At 41.4% G+C, this 22,886-nt stretch overlaps 1 protein-coding gene across 4 annotated transcripts in view; it reads right to left on the bottom strand.

Annotated features, from left to right (window-relative positions):
• Positions 1 to 22,886, bottom strand: part of LOC143376530 (neurotrimin) — a 266,194-nt gene that overhangs the window by 20,710 nt on the left and 222,598 nt on the right. For all 4 annotated transcript variants that reach the window (XM_076827003.1, XM_076827006.1, XM_076827002.1 and 1 more), the window contains 3 exons: positions 17,598 to 17,701; positions 12,708 to 12,915; positions 11,796 to 11,951 (listed from right to left, as the gene is read on the bottom strand). In XM_076827003.1, coding sequence (XP_076683118.1) covers positions 11,796 to 11,951; positions 12,708 to 12,915; positions 17,598 to 17,701 — 468 coding nt within the window. The remainder of the gene's footprint in view (positions 1 to 11,795; positions 11,952 to 12,707; positions 12,916 to 17,597; positions 17,702 to 22,886) is intronic.

Here is a 22,886-nt window from a genome sequence, read left to right as displayed (position 1 = left end):
TTCCCTACGATAAAAAAATGTAAAGAAATGGTTTATAAAAGAAATGTATAAATTATTATTTTTTTTTAACGTGGGGAAATCTTCAAAAGGCACCCCACCACCTCCAGAAGGGAATCCCCCGGGGGCACCAGGCTAGTGTGGGATTTTTACCCACTAAAACCCCACGGCCACTATGAAATGGTTAATAATTTACATGTAAATATTTTTATTATTAAGGCTTATTGGCTTAAGGGGTTACCTAGAGGTCCGGAAAAAGCATACAAGTTCAGGATTTTTTTTTGGGAAAAGTATAAGTGAAAATCATACACAACGTTTTTCTACTAAAAGATATATCTTTTAACTATATTATTTAAAATTTTCATGAGATATTATTATTAACTAAAAAATTGGGGAGCATTTGAATTTGGGCAGCAAACAAAAATTGCGTTGTAATCAGGAGGAAATCCCCCACATATTCACAAAGTTTCAGAATTTTTTGAATTTTCGGGCTCGGGATCTTCCCTTGTGAGGCGCATCTGTATTACGAATCCTCGACGCAAATCTGCCGGCGCTGCTGCTAACAAAAGTTTCGCTTCCCCTTCATAAAAGGGACATTTAATTAAACCTGTTTTTTTTTACAAATTTGTAGGAAAATGTGAGAAACCGAGAATGCGCGAAGCAGCGCCACCGACAGATTCTGTCCGGAACTTAATTTCACTTTGATGATACTTCTTACAAACACTTTATAATTGAGCGGCCGAGCAGGTGAATTTCCATAAAGTAACCCGAACAATGCCCAGCAGCGGCCAGAATTCGGCGCCCCGATATATCTATATCCACAAGGCTCATTAATATCTGTCATAGAAAAGTAATTATTTATTCCATCGTACAATAACCGCTTCCATTTCCGCGGGGCGCAACACCGTCTAATTAAATTACGTTAAGCGATTTATCATTTTCCGCGCAGTTGCGCAAACTTGCAAAACTCCGGTGTGCTCCACATTTTCCAGCAACTTTCAGCGTATTTCGCAGCCGCGGTCGGTCATCGGTTGTAATAAATTATGCACCTGAACCGCGAAACGAGCCTCCGAGCGAAACGAAATGCAGACCACCCTTCTGCTTGTCCCGTATCGATAAGTTTTAATAAACCTCCGGCAACGAAGCCGAGGGGGAGAAACAATTGTAGAAAAAAGGAGCGCGGCGGCGTGGGTCGGTGTAAAAAGAATATAACACCGTGGAATATAATAAAACCCAATTTACCCGCGGTAACAACATGGCCGCCGGGGATGCACAGGCACGGTGTACCGCGGGACGTAAAACTGGATGATCGTTTCTATGCGTTTCCAATAAGGATGCAGTAATAAAAGACTGCGGCTGCTCCGACACGCATATTCCTGCGCGAGAAAGCACTGTTCATTCCTTGCCCCCGTGGGCTGATAGAAATGGAGGCGCGTTGTAATAAGTTTGAGTACTATGTACCCGTTCCGAGTGATTGGGCCTGGAGTGATGGAGAGCCGAATCAACGTTCGTCTCGATAAAGGTAAGAGGGTATTGTATCACGAGAGCGTTGCTGCAATTCTTCAATGGCAACGCAGAGGTAATGGCACGCTGTAAGAGCTGGGGATTCTTCGAGTCAGATGATACTGCTCAATGCATCACGCTCGTTGTTCTTCGTTCAGGACGAAATGAAATGTTTCAGGCGATCCTTGGACTTTTCGTTTTCTAGCTGCTGTTGCTCTTGTATTTTATTTCCCAATGCAATGGGGGCGCACTTGTGGCTGATCGCGATCACCTCATTATGCAGGTTCATGAACATTGTAAAAATAATGGAGCTAAGTAGTTGTTGGTTTCACTTTATTCGACCCAGTGATGCAGGGGCCTTAGATGAAGAACAGGGCTGGATTTAATTTATAATATTGATGGGGAGTTTAGTAATTATACTTCTTGTAAACCTTCTGATTTTTGCGTGCAATTTCTTGAAGGATTATTACAGTGGGTGGCCAAATTATTATACTCAAACAAAATGGTTTTACATTTTGTAAGTTTCAGCGACGGGATAAAATAGATGTCTGGTTTTTAATGTTATAATGTTATTTTTTAATACTAGTATACGTATTTAAGAATGCAAATTAAATACATTTAGGCATTCTGTGGCTACTTCCTGCGGTTTTCGAATATTCTGCTATACTCTGATGATATTCTCTATAATTTCTGTCTTATTTGTAATAATTTTATCCCTCCCTCTTTTAAAAACAAATGAGATTTATATGTTGAAAAATTACTCACAATGTTGCCAGATGTTGTGGCTAATCAATAAATTCGTCGAATAACCTAAAGTGAAAGTAACTTTTATTTGATCCGTTATTTAAATAATATTTTATTTAGTTAATGCACAACTCTGACCTGAAGTCAGGAATATGGCGAACAGAGTGGAAAATTGATACAACGCATTCGAGTACTTTGAAAGATATTATTTATTGCTGTGAGTTGCATCGAACACTCACCTTTAACATTATTATAGGGCGGCGTATAGCAGTATAGGCGGAGCTGGCGGACTGATGCTTTATCGATTTCGCTATACAATAGAAGCTCGATTAACTGAGCCCGATTATTCGTCTACTGGCATGTGATAAAGGAACTGCCTTAGGAACTCTGTTCTATACGACCTGCTTGAATAGCAGAGGCAAAACGTGGAACACTAATTCTTTTGGAAACTCCAAAGAAACCAATACTTGATAACGCGGATAAAACACAGCTGCGACAGAACGGAGCAATGAAAAGAAGCTTATATCCATGAAAATTAAATTCCACCATACAGTTTAAATCTTCGCAAACAAAGTATAAACTCAGAATGAAAGTAACTCTACGCAAGTACCCCCTTTAGAAGACAACATTCCATTCAGCAATCCAGAAGGATGAAAGGATAGCAAACGAAGTGTTGCATAATCTAAAAATTCGAATAGCTTGGACACTTCAAAACCCCACAAAAGTATAACAGGGACGTTTATGGTTTTAATTTTTAAACGTTGATAAATATTAAAACTTCGATTTTCCTCAAGATGTTCAGCTAATAATATGTATCCTTGGAAAAAGTTTCCACTGCTAAATTTAGATACGGTGACACTTTTACGTAAGGTGCGGCACCTTTCCCACAATAACCCTACAAAGTTCCAAACTCTCTGAACTTACAGTCATCGTCATTATCATCTCCGAGGCTAACGTCTGCCCACTGAATTGCCGCTCCACTAGAAGGCACTACTTGGCTCGAAGAGAACTGGAGGGCACCGAATTGATCGATACCCGTGATATTTATATTCAACGCCGGTTACCAGGGCAAATCCACCCCCTCAGCTGTACAAATTTATCACGCTACCTGGGGAGTCTTATCGCCCGACGAGATATCGCGGGGACATAGGTCGTGAACCGGCTGAAAGTTGCTGTCGCGGTGGGCGACGGTGGGCCGTAAGAAGATGGTGCGAATCGCTGGTGGCCACGGCGTGCCGGGCGCCGAACCTATCCATTGTTCCATAAACAATGCCTAGTAGTGGCGAGAGATTCCAGCGGCGGGTAGCACTTTCCCAGGATTTTAATCAAGTAGTCCCGCAGGTCTTGTGCAGGAGCTACCCGCTTACCGGTTTAGCGGGAACCTTTAAAACTTTCGGCCTAATGGGAAACCTCAATGCGCCACGGCTGGATGAGATTCCTGCCGGCGCACGCCGCGGTTGCGTCGAATAAAGAACGAGCCGGTGGCAATTATTATTTCCCAACAATTCCCCATTGTTATTCCACCTCCATACCGGGCCGCGATTTTCCCCGATTGCCAGGGGTTAAATGTTGTCCGCGACTCGCCGTTTCGAGGCGCGCTTTACGCAGCAAGATTCCAGGAACAGAGGGCAGATGCTTTTTAATACATCGCGATGCGTCCGCCCTCGCATCTTTACGCGACCATCCGATGAGCATTAAAGCGCATCGTTGCCCACCGTTCGCGGGAAGGATCCCCTCAGCCCTCTCCCCCCCCCCATTGAATGCGCCGGCTCGCATTAGCGTTAAATAAGGTTCGTTTCAACTTGTCGCGGCAAGAAATGCCGTGGAATTTTCATAATGCCGGGACGCTCGCCGCACGATAACGCAGTGTCTTTCAAAGTCCATTAGCCCGTTTAAATGTTAAGCGGCCACGATAAGGGGGTGGTGCACCGTGAAAAGAACCGCGGAATAAATTAGCGGCCATTCACGTCGATGCGCCGCGCGCTTTGCATAACATTCCTCCCGCGTGCTCCTTAACGTCGTAAAAATAAGCAGACAGCTTACTCGAAGACGAAAGGCAGGAGGACGGAGAGGGGGGGGGGCCCACCTATTTGGGAATTAGTACGTGATGTATTCCGCCCCATAAGCGGCGGCGTTGGACGTCGATATTTCATCCCCATCCACTTTCCCCCGTACCCTTAAGTGCCCTTTTTCGCGTTATTACCGCCAGATAACCCGGCTACATTCATTCTCCGGCGAAATCCTCCAGCCACGATCATTGCGGCTAATGTTTTAGCGTGCGTTCAAGTGGACAGATGGAATCCGTTTGCGCTGGCTCGTAGTTGTTCGAACCACTCTGTTCGCTGTCGGATGCAGAAATTCACGCGCGGCGTTTGTTCATTGCGATTCATTGTTTTCAGATGGAACACTTATAACACGATTTAAGGAAAAAGGCCCGGACGGTAAACGCTTCGAGGGGCCCATTTTTCGGGAAAGTGAAAAGGTAGTTTAGTAAAAACAGGCTGAGTTTAGTAGTACAGAAAAAGAAGTTACAGTGTTTGGATAAAATTATCCTTTTTTTTTTTGAAGATGGGGCCTTGATGGGGCCCACTGGCAGGGGCCCAGGCGGCGAACGTTCGTCGATCGCCCGTAAAAGGCTTTTGTTGTTCAACGATTACCTACAAAACAATTTCGCTCACTGTCAAAAATTATATTCGAAGATAATTATTTGTAATTAAATACAAAGAGCGGCAACATTCATTTCGGGCCCTGCTTATATGCGAAGTATTGGGTGATCGAAGGAGTTTCTGTGGTTTCCTTAAGACAGTACCTACGCGGAATTCTTCACGGAGTCGATGAAACGTGGCGGTTGGGGTGGGTAGACGATTATTGGAGGGAAAAATCGAAATTCCTGGTACATTGAGGTACAGTGAATTGCAGGAAGACAAAGCGAGGGATGGATGTGTATAGGGGTAAAGGGAAAACGAGGGAAACGTACCGAGAGAAGTTGGAATCTATTCCTTCCTACCTTTAGACGCGAAATTTGCCAGACAATATTGATCTTGCGTGGAACACTGACTTCGCCTGTGCCGTCGAAGCTACAAAGGGGCCTCAAACGGCAACAAGATAAGCTCGTCTCTTCGCTATGAGGATCGACGTCGGTGCAGTTTGGACGCGAGTTTCCCCTCGTCGTATGATGCTGGGGTTTCGCGTAAAGCGAGTACAACGTAGATTCGATTTTTCCGTGCCGTCTATATCGATATCCGCGTCGTGACCTCTTCCCTCTTTCGTTGCCCCGGTCGGGACAGGAATTTGCCCCGTAGGTACCGATTTTTCCGCCCCAGTCCTCGTGGTCCGCGAAACAAGTGAATTCTCGCGAAAAAAATCCGAGAACTGTGTAAAATAAATGCTCCCCTGCCGGGATATTCTATTTCTCGAGGGGAACGGTATTGAAAAATTTCGTCGCATCCCTCGGCTATCGTCGAAAGGTTTGTTTTACAATGTTTTTGTCGGTGTTCGTCGCACGGGGACTCGAATCTCGTCAATTAGGTACTAGTTGCAATTTTGGGGAATGTGTAATATCGTGTATTATAACGATTATTTCAGAATTTACCCTTCCTGGTCACACGGGGTGTATCGCACTCCAGGCAATTTTTCATTCTTTGCCAGTATTTCTGCAAATTTGTAGAGGTTAATATTACAATTTAACGGTTTCGTGAATTTTAACAAAAAGTCGTTGTTTTTCTGTAATTTTTTTTCAACTAAAAATTTCAGCATATCAAAATTTACGTTTCTAGGGAAAGGTTGGATGAGTATTGCGAATGTACAATTATCACTCAAGAGTTAAAAGATTCAAACATGCGAAAATGGCAACTCAAATTGACGCTGGGGTGCAGTGAACGGAGGGTTGATTATTTATTGTTTGTTATTTGCAGATAACTGTGAAAAGTGAATTTGAATTCTTTTTGGTAAGTATTCTGTGGTACTGAAATTTAATTGTGGTTAAACAGTGAAATGTTAAGGTTGCAATTAGTTTTAGTACGAGTTAGGAGCACCTAGTGACTTTTCTCTAGAGCACAGACGTGATTTGTTATCGCCTCTTTGGTGCCATTCCTTCACTTCGGGATTCTTTTGCCCCTTTTGTTCCCGGGTTCTTCTTCCTCGTGCTTTTTAGTCTGCTATCGGCTTTCTAGTCGATGTAAGTCCTAACCCAGACCCGGGAACTAAATCTTCCTCTTGCCCACAGGTGTCTTGATCACATTCCTTAAAAACACCCTCAGACACGCGAGAGTTTTACAAAATTCGATTTCCTTTTTCGACTCTCCAGAGTATTCTTCGGTGCCCGCGGAATGGCGGAAGCAAAAGGACAGTGTTAAAGGAGCTTCCATGCGAACACTCGTACAGTATTGTAGAAAACTTTTACACTGTTTCCATACTTCCAATTTCTTCCGAATTTGTAGCTCCAGTTCTAGCTTCTCTTCAATTTTTAGCCAGATTATCATCACGTACAGAATATTTCTATTCCTATAACCACTCGCTACTGTCATCGAGAAGCCCAGAAATAATAATTTTAATTATGGACCGCGCTTCTTCGTGATTCGTCGTTAAATAAATAATATAAAATTCAGCAAGTGTAGTCCAACGTGTACCGCATCACTGAACACACATATTTACATTGGCGGAACGTATTTGGTAAAGCAAATATTCCTTTCGAATTACTCGGTAGGATCGAATTTCTTGAAAATACTTAAACTGATGGAGCAGACCGATCTTATCAAGCTACTAAAAACCTACTGAAAATTTACTCACAACTTCCACTGGCCGCTCGTAGTATTCAAATTTAACAGTGATCATCACCGGGCTATCCAAAATTAACGAAACAGCAAATCGAATATACCCGTTCGGCTTTCCCAACACAACAACGAGCCTTTCACCACATAATTCACAAATTTCCAAACACCAATATGCCTACATTCCCCAAATATGAAAGCAATAGTTGCGTGCCCATAATAAACGCCAATTAAATCCTTAAATCGTGTAACGAAACATTTAAAAAGTTCAATAAATAAAGTTTAGTCCAGAGAAGCTCGATCTCAGTCCATTAGACTTGAGTATGTAATTATTCCATCAAAATGTCCCCTTACCTTTCAATTTGTACAATAACAACGCATTCTTTACTAAACAAATTTGCAACAAAGTGACGTTACGCGATGACCAAGGAAACTTTGCAAACGGATTGAACATTCGGGCAGACTTATAAATTCTGCGTCGCGTCGGAAGCTTCACGGTTCGATCCAAAAAGCGATCGCATCCTCCCCTCGTGAGTAAAGCTCCGCTCGGTTTTCCCGAGTGGTCGAGCAGCTTGAACCGTAGGTGGAGTACAGGGACGATCAGGGAGCTGGGGAAACTGACAGCAGGCCATACTTTCCTCGTGGGCGAAGGGTGTCTAGAGGCTAGCAGACGGCGAGTGATGGCGTTAGACCATCCCCCGGGCCCCAGAGGGCAACACCTCAGCTAGTGATGCGGCCGTTACGAGTGTGTACCATATTCACCGCCGTAATATTTCGTCCAATTACGCCGATAATCTGACGCTTCCATCGAATGACGTGTCCCTCATATAATAGCAGATGTGTCCACGGATACCTTCGATATTACGCTCGTCGAACGGTGCCCTCTCCTAATTGGCTATTGATGGCTCAACGGGCCCCGCGAATTCATTGGCCTTTTCATTAATGCCAGCCTAGGCTCGACACATTGCGCACATTTATCCTTCGAATGGATGTGTCAGATTCCTTTGACGACGACAAAATTACCCCCGCTTTTTTAAGGGAACTTTGGGTCGCGACAATGCATCAGCGAGCTTGATAATTTGGAAAATCACTGCGGGTGGGAAAGCCGTGAGGAATAAATGTCAATACGGCTGAATTTAGTGGAAATATGCCCCCATGTACCTTTCGATTTAAGGGGGAATCCTATTCTTCGGGCTAAAAACACAGCGAAGTTTTAGATATTTTTTTTTAAAGAAACTAGCGATTCGAATAATCTGAAATTTAGACTATGTTTTTATGCATCTTTGAAGAAGTTGTAGTTTTTTTTTTATTAAATTTTAATAGTAAATATAGGAGTTATGCATGATCGACCATCAAGTCGCCGATGTCCGCGGGGGTGCACGATATTTCTGTAACCACTGAACCGATTACCTTCAAGTTCGGCCTGTACGTCCAACAAACATTACTTTATACTTTGATGAACCAGGATACCGATAAGTTATATACTTCTTTAATTACATAAGACAACTGGCGCCAAATTGTATAGCAAAAGTTAAAGTTTCAGACCTTTCAATTTGAAAACTCTCCACAGTCCTCAAAAAATTTTTGTATTTTTTTCTGGCCCATCAAATTATTGCTACATATGTACACAGTGAAACGCCGTTTCATTTTTCTGTTTAAGATTACCAGGAAGATAAATATCATGCACACCAGCGGACGACGAATTTTCCGCGGCGTGTTGGTCGATCATGTATAACTCTTACATTTGTTATTAAAAATTCATAAAAAAAAAATTATCGCCTCCTCAAAGATGCGTCAAAATATGGTCCGAATTTCAGATGAATCAAATCGCTAGTTTCTTAAAAAAAAAATCCCCAATTTTGCTTTGCTTTTAGCCCAAATAATACAATTCCCCCCTATATTCAGAAGTTTCCTTTCTGTCGATTACGCGTTCAATTTTAACGCAACAAGCTCCAGCTTTTTTCCAATAAAACGGGCACGGCAGAAAGTTTCCCGCTTTCAGTCACTTGTAATCACTTTTACCCCCCTTCGACTGTCTGGGGATAGACGGTAATATATTATAATGTAGCAGAGTATTTTTCCCCGCGTCGAAACGATTCGATGCATACATATTTATCAGTGACAGTTTATACGGGAGAGTTAGGAGGAGACGCAAGCTTCGAAAGCTCCCTCTGAGCGTCTGAGCCCGAGTATGCCTCGAGGGCAATGAAAATTTAAATTAGAGCAGAAATTAAATCCGGCCTTTATCCGATATTGAGAAAATCCTTTGAAACCGACAGACTGTCTGACGTCCCCGCTTTCCTGTACATCTTTCCACCGTTAAACGTGTGTCTGTCCGCCTGCGCGTGTCCGTGTGGAACGGCGACGGACGAGGGTGTCGCACTTCTCACCCTCTCCATAATTAGTAATTAAGAAAGTAATTAGCATCGATCGGGACGATCACCCCCTGGGAGGGTCGTGTCCCGAAGCTGCACTCCTATTTTTAGAGGCGCGCCACGATAAGCAGAAGCCTTCGAGAAGATCGATTATATTCGCGACGGTGGATGATGAAACGTTTGCTCTGCGGAGAACGCTTACAAAAATTCTTTATATTACGTCGGAACGTATCCACTTTCCCGAACGCAGGATACAAGAATCAACCCGTGGATAAAACGTTTCGAAATCGACTGAATTTTAATCAGAGGAGCATCGCGTTTCGGGATATTAATTTTCATTTGCGTGATTATTTAGGATTCCCGATAGCTTGGATTTTTAAATAGAATTGTTAATTACGACGTGAATATTAAATTGCCACGGTAGGATTTCTGTTTTTTAGTGATGAGAATTTATTTAATACAGCTCCAATGCTTGTGGATTACGTGTGCGTATTTAAACCTGACCCTTTGGTTGATAATATCGAAAAGCTGCTATTATAATATTATCGATGCTATTAAAGCAGGTAGCAGCATTGATTAATCGGAGGAAACTGATGAAGGAATTTTAGCCAAGTTAAGAATTTAGAATAACGTCTGGGATAATCTGGTTCTTCCTTTCTTGTGGACTGCTCTTGGAGTTATGAGTCTTGCGTAAACAAAGAATTTACATTAATCGAAAAGTCTACTTGTGTTCGCTCCCTAATGAGGATTGCTATCGCGTAGCCATCGGCATTCAATTGGTAGTTCTATGTCCTACCTTTATTGATATATTAACGGCAGATCTCGAAATCGCAATTCCTGGAACTAATTTAGTTAGTGATATTCTGGAATAGCCTGTTTGCCCGACACAGCACAAATTTCAATTGCTGTCTGGAGCGTAAACGTTCCCCTGACTGAAACTCCCAAAGCATGATACGTCGAACACGTTCTTCAACATATACCCAGCATTCCAAGCAGGGTAATAATTTATGGATTACGTTGATATAAGAACCAATTACCAAACTTCGAGGCAGCCTGTACTATAGTTGCATGTTCTTCGAGGAAGACAATATATACTGCTGGACACTATTTTTTGGGCCAATAGTTAAACGAAATTCGTGTAAAATAAATAGTGTATCGTGTGATACACAGATGGCATTGTTTTAAATTATTAATTACTAATTAAAAGAAGATTGCGTATTGTTTCAAATGTAAGAATTAGGAAACAAGCGACTATTCAAAGCGACGAACTTTATCGTCAAAAAAATGTGTTGCAACAAATTAACTGTCGTTATAAGTTTCCTAAAGTTGTTTGTAAATTTCGTGTATTCAAATCGTTTCCTCTCTCTCATTTACTTCTTGCAGGATTTTTAAAAAGATTGGGTATGCCTTTTCTTGGGCATTTACGTTGCAATTAATGTATACATAATCATATATTCGGCAGAAAATAGTGTCGAGCAGTATAATTGATATTTTCGAGTCGCGTTACACGATATTTACAAAATTGTTAAGCATTCAATATTTCTATCGTTATAGTCTCTCAATTACTGCCCAATAATCCCCTACTAATTATTGACCACCCAATTTACAGATAATCACCATGAATACAGTTCATACAAAAATTTCTAAAACACATTCGCACATAGAACTTTTTAAATTTTCAGAAAACATATTTTCTACATTTCTGATAAATCTATCGAGCGTTCGATCCCCTTTTTCTCACTCCTTTCCGACAAACTGTTACTGATTTTCCAATCATTAAGAAAATTATATTTTACAATACCCAAAGAGAAGACAATCCAGGTTTTCCAAATACCTTAAGCTCCACAATCTCTTTCGCCACAATAATCTAAACAAACACACCTAGGAATCGCTACTAAAGTTAGTATTACCGACTCACACTTGTTCTGTCACGCTATCAGCTAAGGGGTCATTCTTAAATAACGTAAGGCTTTTTTGGGGGGAGGAGAGGGGGTCGTGAATTTCTTACGTTTTCTTACAAAGAGGAGAGAGTCAGGTAGCGTCTTACGTAATATTGTTTAACCTAGTTTTAAATAAATACAAATTCTATCATTATATTTCCAGAAAAGTAGTTTTAGCTTAAATTTCCCGAAACCAAGTTAAACGAATTATATAAACCTTTAAAAGAATTTTAATAACTGAAAAAATTAACCTGAAAAAATATTACGTAAGCAGGGGGTTGGAATATCAAATCTGGCGAATTCTTATATTGAGGAAGGGAGGGATTAAGAATTCGTAAAAATTACCCTTACTTAATTTAAGGACGGCCCCTAACGAGCACTCGAATCCAACATAGTCACCGTAAAGTGGCCATTAATGATCTCGATCTCGAATGAAAGAAACGAAGTATTTATTGGTCAAAACTCACCGCTCTCGCTATTATAGTGTATACCCGTTCCATCCTCTCTGCGCCACATAACGTACGGTTCCGGATATCCGGAAGCTTTGCACGTCAGCGTCACGTTTGACCCCTCGCGGACGACCATGTCTGTGCTGGTTTCTTTCGTGTTAATGGAGGGTGGCACTGCGGGAAGGAAGAAATTCGAAAATTGAATAGATTACCTTCCCCGTCGTTCCATAAAGCGATGAAGTTCGTGAATTATAACCCGGCCGCGAGCAGATCGATGTTAACTTAACACAGCTGTCCCTGATACACGTCCTCCCATAAAAGAGATTACGGTTCCCAAAACATTCGTCCACCCTCGCTGCCTGTTATTCAAATTTTACCTGGGCAGATGTGAATTATAATCGTTCAATTACTTATTATCGCGATTAGCGTATCCTTTATCGACTGCGCGACTTTTATATTAATATTCGCAGGTGTAGCTCGATCGAATGCTCTGGCGCTTTATAAAATAATTATTTGAAAGCCTCGGGACTCGTGGCACGGGATTAATTAGATTCCGCGTTATCGAATCGCTATTTAGGTAGAAGATATTATCGGTAAACTGTCCTTGATGAGAATTCGCTTAACCACACGGGCGAGGCTTAAATCTGTGGTTAATTGGATATCGCGACTGTAACGAACTAGAGGCAAAAGTAATACCGGTAATTCATCGGTTGCCACGGTCCCCAGTGACAGGACCGAGCCACGTCAATGCCATCCTGCTTCGTCATATTTACAAAAAAAAAATAACGCTTGTCCCTTTATTTTAAGTTGCTATCTTTAAGTTCACCGGGAATGGGTCGGCTGAAATTCAGAACTTCATCGATGGGAACCTCTCGAGAATTCAGTCGAGACACGCGCAACGCGAAAATGCAATATTCATTTTGGGCTTACCAACGACCTGCAGGAAACCCTGCCTAAACCTCATCGGATCTGTGTTCACCTGACACATGTACCATCCACGATCCACCTCTTCAACCGCCTTTATGTGAAGGTACCACGTACGATGGTCATTGTACGACAACGAGATCCGTGGATTCTGCGTGATGACATTATGGTGGATAGACAAGATGGTTTGTGTATCGACACGTACCCATGCCACCTAAAACAAGCAGGGACAGACGTTTGTTTAGAGCTTGCAGGATAAAATGAGGCTTACTTTCAACGAGATAGAATGTTCCGTGGAACGGTGAGTTAAGTACTTAACATTCTATAATGGTGGAATGAAAGTTTGTCACGCAATGCTAGTGCACTAGTATCCATGGATGACAGTTTCAGCTTCGTTGTATTGAAAGTAAGTGATTCCTTATTAATTGGCAATACTGATTGTACATCGTAGAAAATTTCTATTCAGCGAATTTATGGTTATTTTGTAGCCGTTCGACCAAAAAAGTTGGGGGGCAATTGGAAGTTGGAAATGGTACTTTAAATGGGAGACAATATATATGTGGTAACCATTCGTATTAAAGTGTAGTCGTTGGATTATCTGGAAAAAAGTGATCACTCGAATATCGAATCTATTAATTAGTTCAGCTAATCGAGATTCTGTTGTAGAGCCTATTGTGCCGAAGGGCTTAGTATAATCGGATAGTGTTCATCAAATGATGACGACAAAATCTGGTATATGAGATTAATGAGAGAAGCATCACAAGTGATATACATGACGTAGGTACGTGCGTATATTATAGGGTATTCCACTAACAATGTATCGAAAGGTTTGCGCAGAACGCATTGATATGATAGATATAATTTTGCTCAAGTAACTATCACTGAAGCTCTTGTTAATCTGAATTATACTCACTCGAAGCAAATTTTAAAATAACAAAAGTATGATAAGTTATTTGGAGATACAGTTTCAACGACTGCTGGAAGAACGTCTGACCACGTACAGTGCTATTCCACTTATTCCCCATGAACTGTGCTTCTCTCATGCATTAACCCAGGTATCGTTTGAAATGTGTTCCTATTTAAAAAACATTTCATATAGAAGTTGCTCAGCTTAAAATAGTACCTGGAATGCTTACACATTTACCAGGACTATCACTCAAGTATCTCAAGTTGTGTCATCATGTTAAGAGCCACTTGGAATGCCTCTCTTCAAACAAACACGAAAGTCTCTTTACCTAATGAAATTAGATTAAGGTAGTTTAATATCACGAATACATTCGTGTCTTTTGCGTGAAGTAGAATATAAATTCAAAAGGAAGTAACGCGAAGATTCCATTAGTAACGCATTAGTAATTCTAGAATTACCTATTCTGGGCAATCTAGTTGCAACGTAGTCGTCCATCGGAATAGAATACTTCGAAGTTAGGTAACAGCAGTTTCACAACTGTGCTTTTATGCGTCCTTTTACTTCAACAATTATCCTTCCCTGTATTAGATAAATAATAAACACTATACCTACTAAATTCAAATAATACTTCCACCTCGAGTCGCATCATGTCAATGTTTACCAAGCACTGAACCATGCTTTCGCGTGCTCGTTCCCCATCCCGTTTGCGAAAAAGCGTTTGCGAGCTTGCCGTGCGCGGGAAAAATTGTATTTTGAAACAGTGATGAGATTGTAGGAAGATAGAGTGGGAGAAGGTAATGCAGTTTTGCGGTGTACTGTGCATGGTGGGAACGCGCTGGTATTTTCTTTAACGTGATATGTCGTCGGTTACGATGTCAAAAACGAAGTTTAATGGTAACCAGTGGTCCCTCCTTTTTTCCCCACTACCTCTTCCCTAAGTGCGGACAGAGGGCGACGTTAGAGGGAGATTTTTCAGGGAAATTCCCGTCGGCTCCCCAAGGGCGCCAATGAATTCTGCGAGTGTGAAAGTAAGAATTGAAAAGCACCGGGCATCTCGATGTACCGCTTCACTTATAGAATCGTTCGCATGTACATTCCCGGCGCATTCTATTCATGCTGTATCCTTTCCAAGAGCTTTGGACACTGCACCTATATAACAAACCACCCCCACCCCCTTCTTATCGCTCGCTTAATCCAATACACTGGCTGGCTTGTATTCCGTATCCTTCGTGGATCTTCGAAACCTTCACGGATACAGAGAATAGAGGGATAAGTATAATAAGGCTTAGAAGCTCCCTCGATTTTCTCTCCTTCGTCGCCGAGGTATCGATGTGGCCGAGAGCTCCTGCGGCTTGCGCGAGACACGAACTTCCTCGAATACGGCACACCGATACTGTCGGCTTCTTAATATGCCGGGAGTCGTGTAAGGATCGATCCAGGACGCGAAGACAACAAAATGCATACGTTTATTTGGCGAACGATAAGTTCTCTCTGTTACTTTAAATATCAAATAAACTAGGTGGCTTTTGCAACAAATCCTGATGCCGACGATTTTCTATGCCCCTTGTTATCGCCTAATAATTGAACGATAGAGAGAAGGATTTCGTCATTGCGGGACAAACCTCTGGACGAAGTTTTATGTACACTAGTCCTGCTAGCAGAGATGGCCAAAAATTTTATTTAAATAATATATAATAGTGTGATTTTAATTACAAATAACAACTAAATTATTTATTCAAATAAACGTCATTTGACAGAAATCATTTATTTATTATTTCTTATTTGCAAATAGAGGGTTATTTGTTATTTGGATTGAGGTGAAAAATAATAAGTGACTTAGTCAGTCCTGAAATAGAAATTTCAGTTATCCTGTGTTAAAAATTGTCCAAAAATTTTTGGAAAATTTTAAAGGGAGGGTTCCAGTAATTTGCATTCATCGAAGGTTCTTCTTCAAACACGAGATAATTGAAATTTCAACTATATTGACTATTTAACTATGTTTAATTTTATATATTTTGGTAGTGCATTATCTGAAGGCCTAGTTAAAATTTGGCGCCAAAATTCGTAGAGATGTAGAGTCTACAGGTATAAAAGTGACTTGTTTTTATCTACAGCAGTTAAACTTTACACGCCACAGATTTAGAAAAACAAATTGATCGGTGTCATGATCTTCTCCATAAACAAAACCTTTGCTCCATTAAATTCGAAGTCTTTCTCTGCCACAAAAGCGGCCATTCTCGTCCAACAAACTATCTTCAGATAGGACACCAGTCTGTGAGCAGAAAGGAACTCAATTTGTTCCTCACAAAGAGTCCCGCAATCTCTAAGCTCCTAAAGTCCGTTTCTCTAACAATAGGAGACCACGCAAACGAATCGCAGAAACAGCACAGCCGAATTACATTCGATATTCCCGTTGTGCACGGAAATCCTGATGTCTAAAAAGTGAGGTAACGTTCGATGGCTGGATGAAACTATCGCCGCGGAGCACGTTGCCTCTCTACGCGTGCACGGTGTGCGGGATCGTGTGGAACAGGCGTCGTTACTGTATTATTTTAATAATTCAACGTGACACGCCGCGTGATGTATTCCCATTGGCGTAACGAACGACGTAGAAGGCTGGAGCTGACGTTGTTGCTAGTCACGGCTAGAATTACCAGGCTTCTCCGTTGCGTCGTGTTAAATTCGCCAGTGAAGAGGGGAAAAAAGAGCTCCGCTTAATGACGAAGCGCTGCGAGACGGTTATTTGTCCGTGGATGGAAAATCGTTTCTGGCCGCGTGTCCTGAGCGTGCAAAAACTTGGAACGGTCGACAGGGAATGTAGGTACCTACTGGTCGTGTTTCGACACCAATCGCCGAAGGGGTTAACGTTCGTTTCGTGCTTTTCTTCGCGACGTATTTGAGGAGGAGGGCAGGCAAACTTAGGAGCTTGCGGATGGAATCAAATGTTCAAGTAACGCGAGTAGGTAAAGGTACCAGTAGTTGACCATGTGTCAATAGTTGACAACTTTTCAGACAAACGTGAAAAATAAGGTTTTTAGATGTGGCGAACTGTGGGTATTAGGAGCTGCGGCGCGCTGTTGAAAAGAGCTAGTTGAACTTCGAAAAACCTTATTTTTCACGTTTTTCTGAAACGTTGCCAACTATTGATACATGGTCAACTACTGGTACCTAGTGGCTTTCATTTTGTTATCGAACGGCATTCATAGTTTTTCGTTCTACAGTCGGGGACAAAAGTGTTTGGACACTTTTTAAAACGGAATAACTTTTTTAAAATTGGTCCAAACGACGAGTGTTTTTTTTTCAGGCAAGAAGCTTTAGTTTGCTAGTTGGCGCGTTTCGGCGTTTTGAAAAAATATTGCAATTGGTCGGAAGAGGGAAGAAATAGTGAATGCTTTTTCAACTTTTTTATCTGACAAGGAAAAATTCCGAAATCGGAAATTCAAAAAATTCTGAGACTTTGTGCATATGTAGGGAATTTCCTCCTGATTAGAACGCAATTTTTGTTTGCCGACCAAATTCACTCTGAGGGGGTGAAATTGACCCCTAAAATTCCGGCTATTTTCCAATTTTGTGTTATAACTGGCGAACTTTAAGATCTTCAAGTTACCAAATGATAGTCCGAATTAAAAGAAGTAACTTTTGTCTTGAAACTTTTTTTTATCTCTTACAGATTGCGAGTTACAAAATAAAATCTGAAAATAGCCGAATTTTCGGGGGTTAATTTCACCCCCTTAGAATGAATTTGGGCTGTAAACACAAATTGCGTTGTAATAAGGAGGAAATCTCCTACATATTCACAATATTTCAGATTTTTTTGAATTTTCGGGTTCGAGATCTTCCCTCGTGAGCCTGTAATGAAAATTTAAAAAGTGCCCTATGTAGAATCAAGTTGAATACATGCTGAAAAATTCATCGAAGTCGTAAAACCCGATAACTAGTAAACTAATTCTTCTAGCTCGTGTTTGCTATCATAAAAAATTCTTTCTGACCTTATATTTTTGAAGATTGTTCACTATGCAGGCTAACAACGCGTTGCTGCCTTTGCTCACGGTCACATTTTGGATTTCCTCAGCGAACTTCGGCAACTCGGAACCTGAAACACAAATTGTAAGGATGAAGTTAGTGGTGCGTTAAAACAATGATTACATACTGATTAAGATTTACACTTCAAATAATAATATTCCGCACAGAAATACTTGTTTATTCCTCATTTAACTTATTTAAATTAAGCTGTATTCGCTGTCATACAATTAATTCTCCATTTAAATCTGGACGAATAAACATATTCAGAGCATCGTTCAGCAATTTATCCGAAAATAAAAAAGGACCCATCTTTTCGACCTCCCCATCGTCAATACCCTTAATTGACCCCGAGTTACTACGACCACTGAAGAACACGCCTCAACTCAGCCCACGAATCCTATACACTACTACTTAAAATACAATTCAATTATATTTAAAAAAAAAAAATTCTGCTCGCCGAAATCTCCTGCTCTCTTTCCGCGCAGGTCACCGACAATAAGTTTCCTCGAAAGACTTGCCTTCGAGGCTCGCATCGATTCGGCCGTAAATACATATATCGCTAGACAGTGGACGGTGGAGCAGAGATTGCGAGTTATTATCGTAAGAGCCGCATAACGAGTTCAAGACTCAGCCAGGCCGCCCTTAAAAGCTTTTACCTTCGTTAATGTCTTTACGACATCCTGAGCACCTGAATTATTTATGGACGCAAAGGACCCGCGGAGAACGAGAAACAGGGAGTGAGGGAGGGGGGGGGGGAGGACGGGATGGAATACAGAGGGAAACGGGACAGAGGCAAGGGAAAGGGGTGGAAGTGAATGAGAGGCAGGATGGAAATACAGACGAGCTCCGGGATAAGACCGTGTTACTTTCAGCTCTTTTCAGAGAGGCAGCACGAAATACGGGGCGCCGTTAATTATGTCAGTCGTACTTTATTATACAACAGTTCGCCGCGTTAATTATGACGTCTGAGGCAACAAATGCGGGGGACGGCGGATGGGGGTGAACGCCGCGGCGCGCCAAGTCTCCCCGAAGTTCGATCGATTTGCCTGGCTAATCGATAGCCGAGGCGCGTGTGTCAGGGGCTCGAAGGGATTCGGAGCTGCCTGTCCTCCCACGAGCTACGCTTAACATCTGAATCGACGACAATGAAGGATTATCGAGCCCGCTACTTCCGGCAACTTGCTCCGAGGAAAATCAACAGGTTTTCTATTCTGTCCGGCACAATGCATGGCCATCGACATTCCGGATCGGCGTGTCGGTCCGCCATCGGTCGGACACGGTCGTTTTGTTGCGTAGGCTTCGGCTGCTTTTGGCTGCTCTGCATGCGGTTTCAGGGAACTGGAATGGAACGGCGCGGGGTGGATACCGCGCGTGGAGTTGTATCGATGCAGATGTTGAGGGAAGAATAACTTTGGCTGCGGTCTCGTGGGAGTGGGTGTTTATTTAAATAAGCTTTGAGGACCGCAAAGAACGTCCTTCGCGGAGGATAGGTGTATAGAGTTGTTTGGATGTGGGAGGAAAAATGGGGAAGCCAGAGCAATGCGTTTTATCCAGGTGTCTGAGAAATCGTAGGCTACCCTGCTTGGTGGGCTTGTATTGCAAGTACGAGGACAGTTGATGTGGCCAAAATGTCGCCTCTTTCCTTGGAGGGTGCAAGACTCCGACGACGCAATGTCACAATCCTTGAGGCTGCAAAAATTACGCGAAAAAATCAGGATTTCAACTTTAAATAGCTGCCATGTTGTTTTAACTTAATATTTCGGGAATTTCTCTCCGTCAACCTGAGGATACATTAATATACTAACGAAATCTTTTTTGTTTTTTGAATTTAGATAATCTAGTTACGAATGGCAGTGCTCACCGCGAAAGCAAATTTTTAAAAATGCTTCTTGGATGTCGCTTGTTATTTTATTATATTCTTAAATATTTTTCTACGAAAAAATTACCAAATGTTCTTTAAATGTTGCTCTTTGAAACGCAAAAAGTTTTGTAAAATTATACGCTTCCGCTTCTTCAAAAAAAAATCACAAATATTCGCCTCTTTTCGACCGCCTGACTAGGTATAACCCCTTAAACCAGGATGCCAACCTATTGCCTATTGGTTGAAACTGACGTGGCTTGTACGATGAAAAACAAACGGAAAGGGAAATGTGTTTTCGGCGAAACCGAAGCGATCAGCGCGACACCACGTCGTCTGTTTATTATCGTTAGCGTCTGGAGAACCGTAATCTCGACTCGGCCGAAGAGCCCCTATTCCACAACGCCGGTTGTAAATTATTGAGCCCCAAAACGTTGGGCTCGGACGGGCAGACCAAGTGTCTGCCACGTGCCCAGTGGCATAGCATAGAACACCAAGATACGCTTCGAGTTTGAAAAATAACATCGTCACGCTCAACAACAGCAGATGTTAAATTACGTGATTTTTGTGTGTAGGTATAATAGCTCTGATGGTTCGGGGTCTCGTTAGGTGATACTGCTCGAAACATTTTGGACAGGTGTTATGATGTTCCATTGTCAATATTGTCATCCTTCATGAGCAATTTGAGGATGCGCTGATGCAGGCATGTGTATTAAGATTTAATGTGCATGTGCGCCTGTGACAGATGGTTCATTATCAATCACGGATTTTAAATTGATTGGCTGGCCGACATTGCGCCAGTGTTGGTGGGTCGTCACATTTCACATGCAGTTAATCACATCACTGGTAAAATGTCAAAATACGGATTCGAAAGTACTGGGATTTTATTTGGAAGCTTTAAGCACTATAGGCCGGTCGTTAAATTCTTGCGCGTGTGTATTAAATAACATGATCAATTACTGTACTGTGTTCGACTGGATCGATGATCAATTGCGATACCCGCGAAAAATGGGAATTTCGCGATAATTGTGGAAGCCATGACAAACGCAGAAGATACCGTTATTGTGTGCTTATCGAAGAAGCACTACGTACACGACGTACATACGTACCTACGTACGTAATAATATACATAATTATTTGAGGCTCCAGGTTCGAACGGCCCACGATAAATTAATTAATTAATTACTATATCATATTAAACTAAAATAGCAATGCTCGTTGAAGGTATTTCCTAACAGGTATAACATGTATAAGAATTGTAATTATCCTTGGATGTAAATGTTCATTTAAAAGAAATTTCAGCAGAAATATCAAGACGTTCATAATTATATTGAATTGCGTAAAGCAGAAGGTAGTTCTACTTTAACAATTTTGAAAAATGAAGGGGATAACAATTTATATTAATGTTCCATGGGTATGAGATAAAAGATAACAGGTTCAGTATCAGCTTTATCTGTGTTTAAGTGAATTCCTGAATAATTTATCGTTTGGTTAAAAGCTCCTTTCGCGTAAAAATATAAATCCTCCCCGCGAGTATCGCGCGCTACCTTCCGCGTAATCTCCTTGTACTTCCAGCTGCAGAACTTAGTTAACAATATAGGTAAAATTGTATGTTGCGCACTGGTGTACGCCAGAGAAGAGAAGAGTACCAATTTGTGTTGACATTACGATATCATTATTCCGTAACGAGATAATTAAGACAACAATAGCTTCACGCAGTATCGCGCTATGGCTTCTCGAATAAATCAAGTGTAATTTTCGCACGGGTTTCGTTGCAAAATTCTCACCCTTTCTCTCACCATCAAAATAACTTACTGTTTATATTAAAGTGTTATTCGCACTTACACATCCGCCGTTTTGTCCCAGATTAATATTTCATAAAAAGGAACGTTTAACTACTTGATAAACTAATATACTAAGTAACTAAACCTTTTTCGTTCTCGATATTAGATAACACAGTTCCGAGCAGGAGTGGTGACCGCAAAACACATTTTCAAAAAGAACTTCCCGGAAATCGACTGTAACTTTGAAATAAATAAATATTTTTGCACCAAAATTTAATACACAAACTTGTTAGAATGTTCTTTATCTAAATATAAAAATCTTTGTGTAAAAATATCCACATAATTCTTCAAATACTTTCTCAAAAATCGTTCTTTTTTACCTCCTGACTGCGAATCACTATGAAATTAAAATTGACGTAGGATATAAATACTTGAATACTAGAAACGTGTTTGAATTCTGTTTGCAAAATTCACGTGTATTCACTTAACTATTTCAGACACATTATCCATCTGAATGGACACGACTTTAAATTATTCAATGAGAACACTAAGTATGTAATTCCTTAACTCTAAAAAATTTAAGTTGTATGCCATTGAATATTCCAGTGCACCTACATATATTCAATTATGTATATGAGGTACCTTGCAATTTTCTTTAATGAATTTCTACAAAATAACTCTATATACTCCAAATTAAATTAATTCTATACACTTCCATAGAATCGTCTAATTAAAAGTTTCCGTGCCTCATTTCAAACATATCGATAAACTCCGTGCCTGCATATTTTCTAACTAAAATTGTTATCATTTACCTACCAGAAGCATTATCTCAAATCCGAAAGAGTAAACCAAATCCCACAAAAGACACAGAAAAAGAATGAATGGCCCACCATTTATTTACCAACCCATTTATAACAAAACCAGCAAATTTGACGAAAATCCTGAATGCACACCCGCCCCAATAACATCCCCAACAAAGTCGATTTCGCGCCAAACCTCGCAGTACGTTCGTTAATGGCGCAAAGCGAGTATTCAGCGCGTCCTAAAGAACGAGTGGGCTGGGGGTGGATTGTAAATGAATTAAAATGACGTGGCCGTTTGAATGAGCATTTGCGACACACGTGAATCGATATGGACACTGGCGGGCGAATATTTCTGAATAGTCGTTGGATTAATTAAACGTAGCTGTGCATATGGATGACAGATTTCTATGGCGGGCGTGCTCTTATTATATTTCGCAAATCCTTCCCTTTTTCCCCACAAAAGGATCAGCTGGGGCGGGTAATTAGTGCGTGGCTGCAGCATCCCTCCACGCACAATGCGGGTAATGGTAATGAGATCCAGGGCAGCCTGTTGGAGCACCTGGAATTCGTAAGCACGTCTCCCAAAAGTCGTTACCAAGCTGATTAACAAGCTTTGATTAAGGCAAATCTGTGTGCATGCAGGCCGCGTAGCTTCGTCCTGATGTTACCCAGGCTATACTTGTGTTACTTGTTGCCAGTCACACGTGACACTTATCTACAATCCGCTAGCAATCAGTCAATTAACTGAAACACCGTCACTGGCGTTGGCGTGTTTGCACGCCAAAGGATTTGCACCATAGCTGGGCATTG

This window comes from Andrena cerasifolii, chromosome 14 (assembly GCF_050908995.1).
Source record: "Andrena cerasifolii isolate SP2316 chromosome 14, iyAndCera1_principal, whole genome shotgun sequence".
Lineage (NCBI taxonomy): Eukaryota > Metazoa > Arthropoda > Insecta > Hymenoptera > Andrenidae > Andrena > Andrena cerasifolii.
This window is presented reverse-complemented; position numbering and strand designations above follow the sequence as displayed.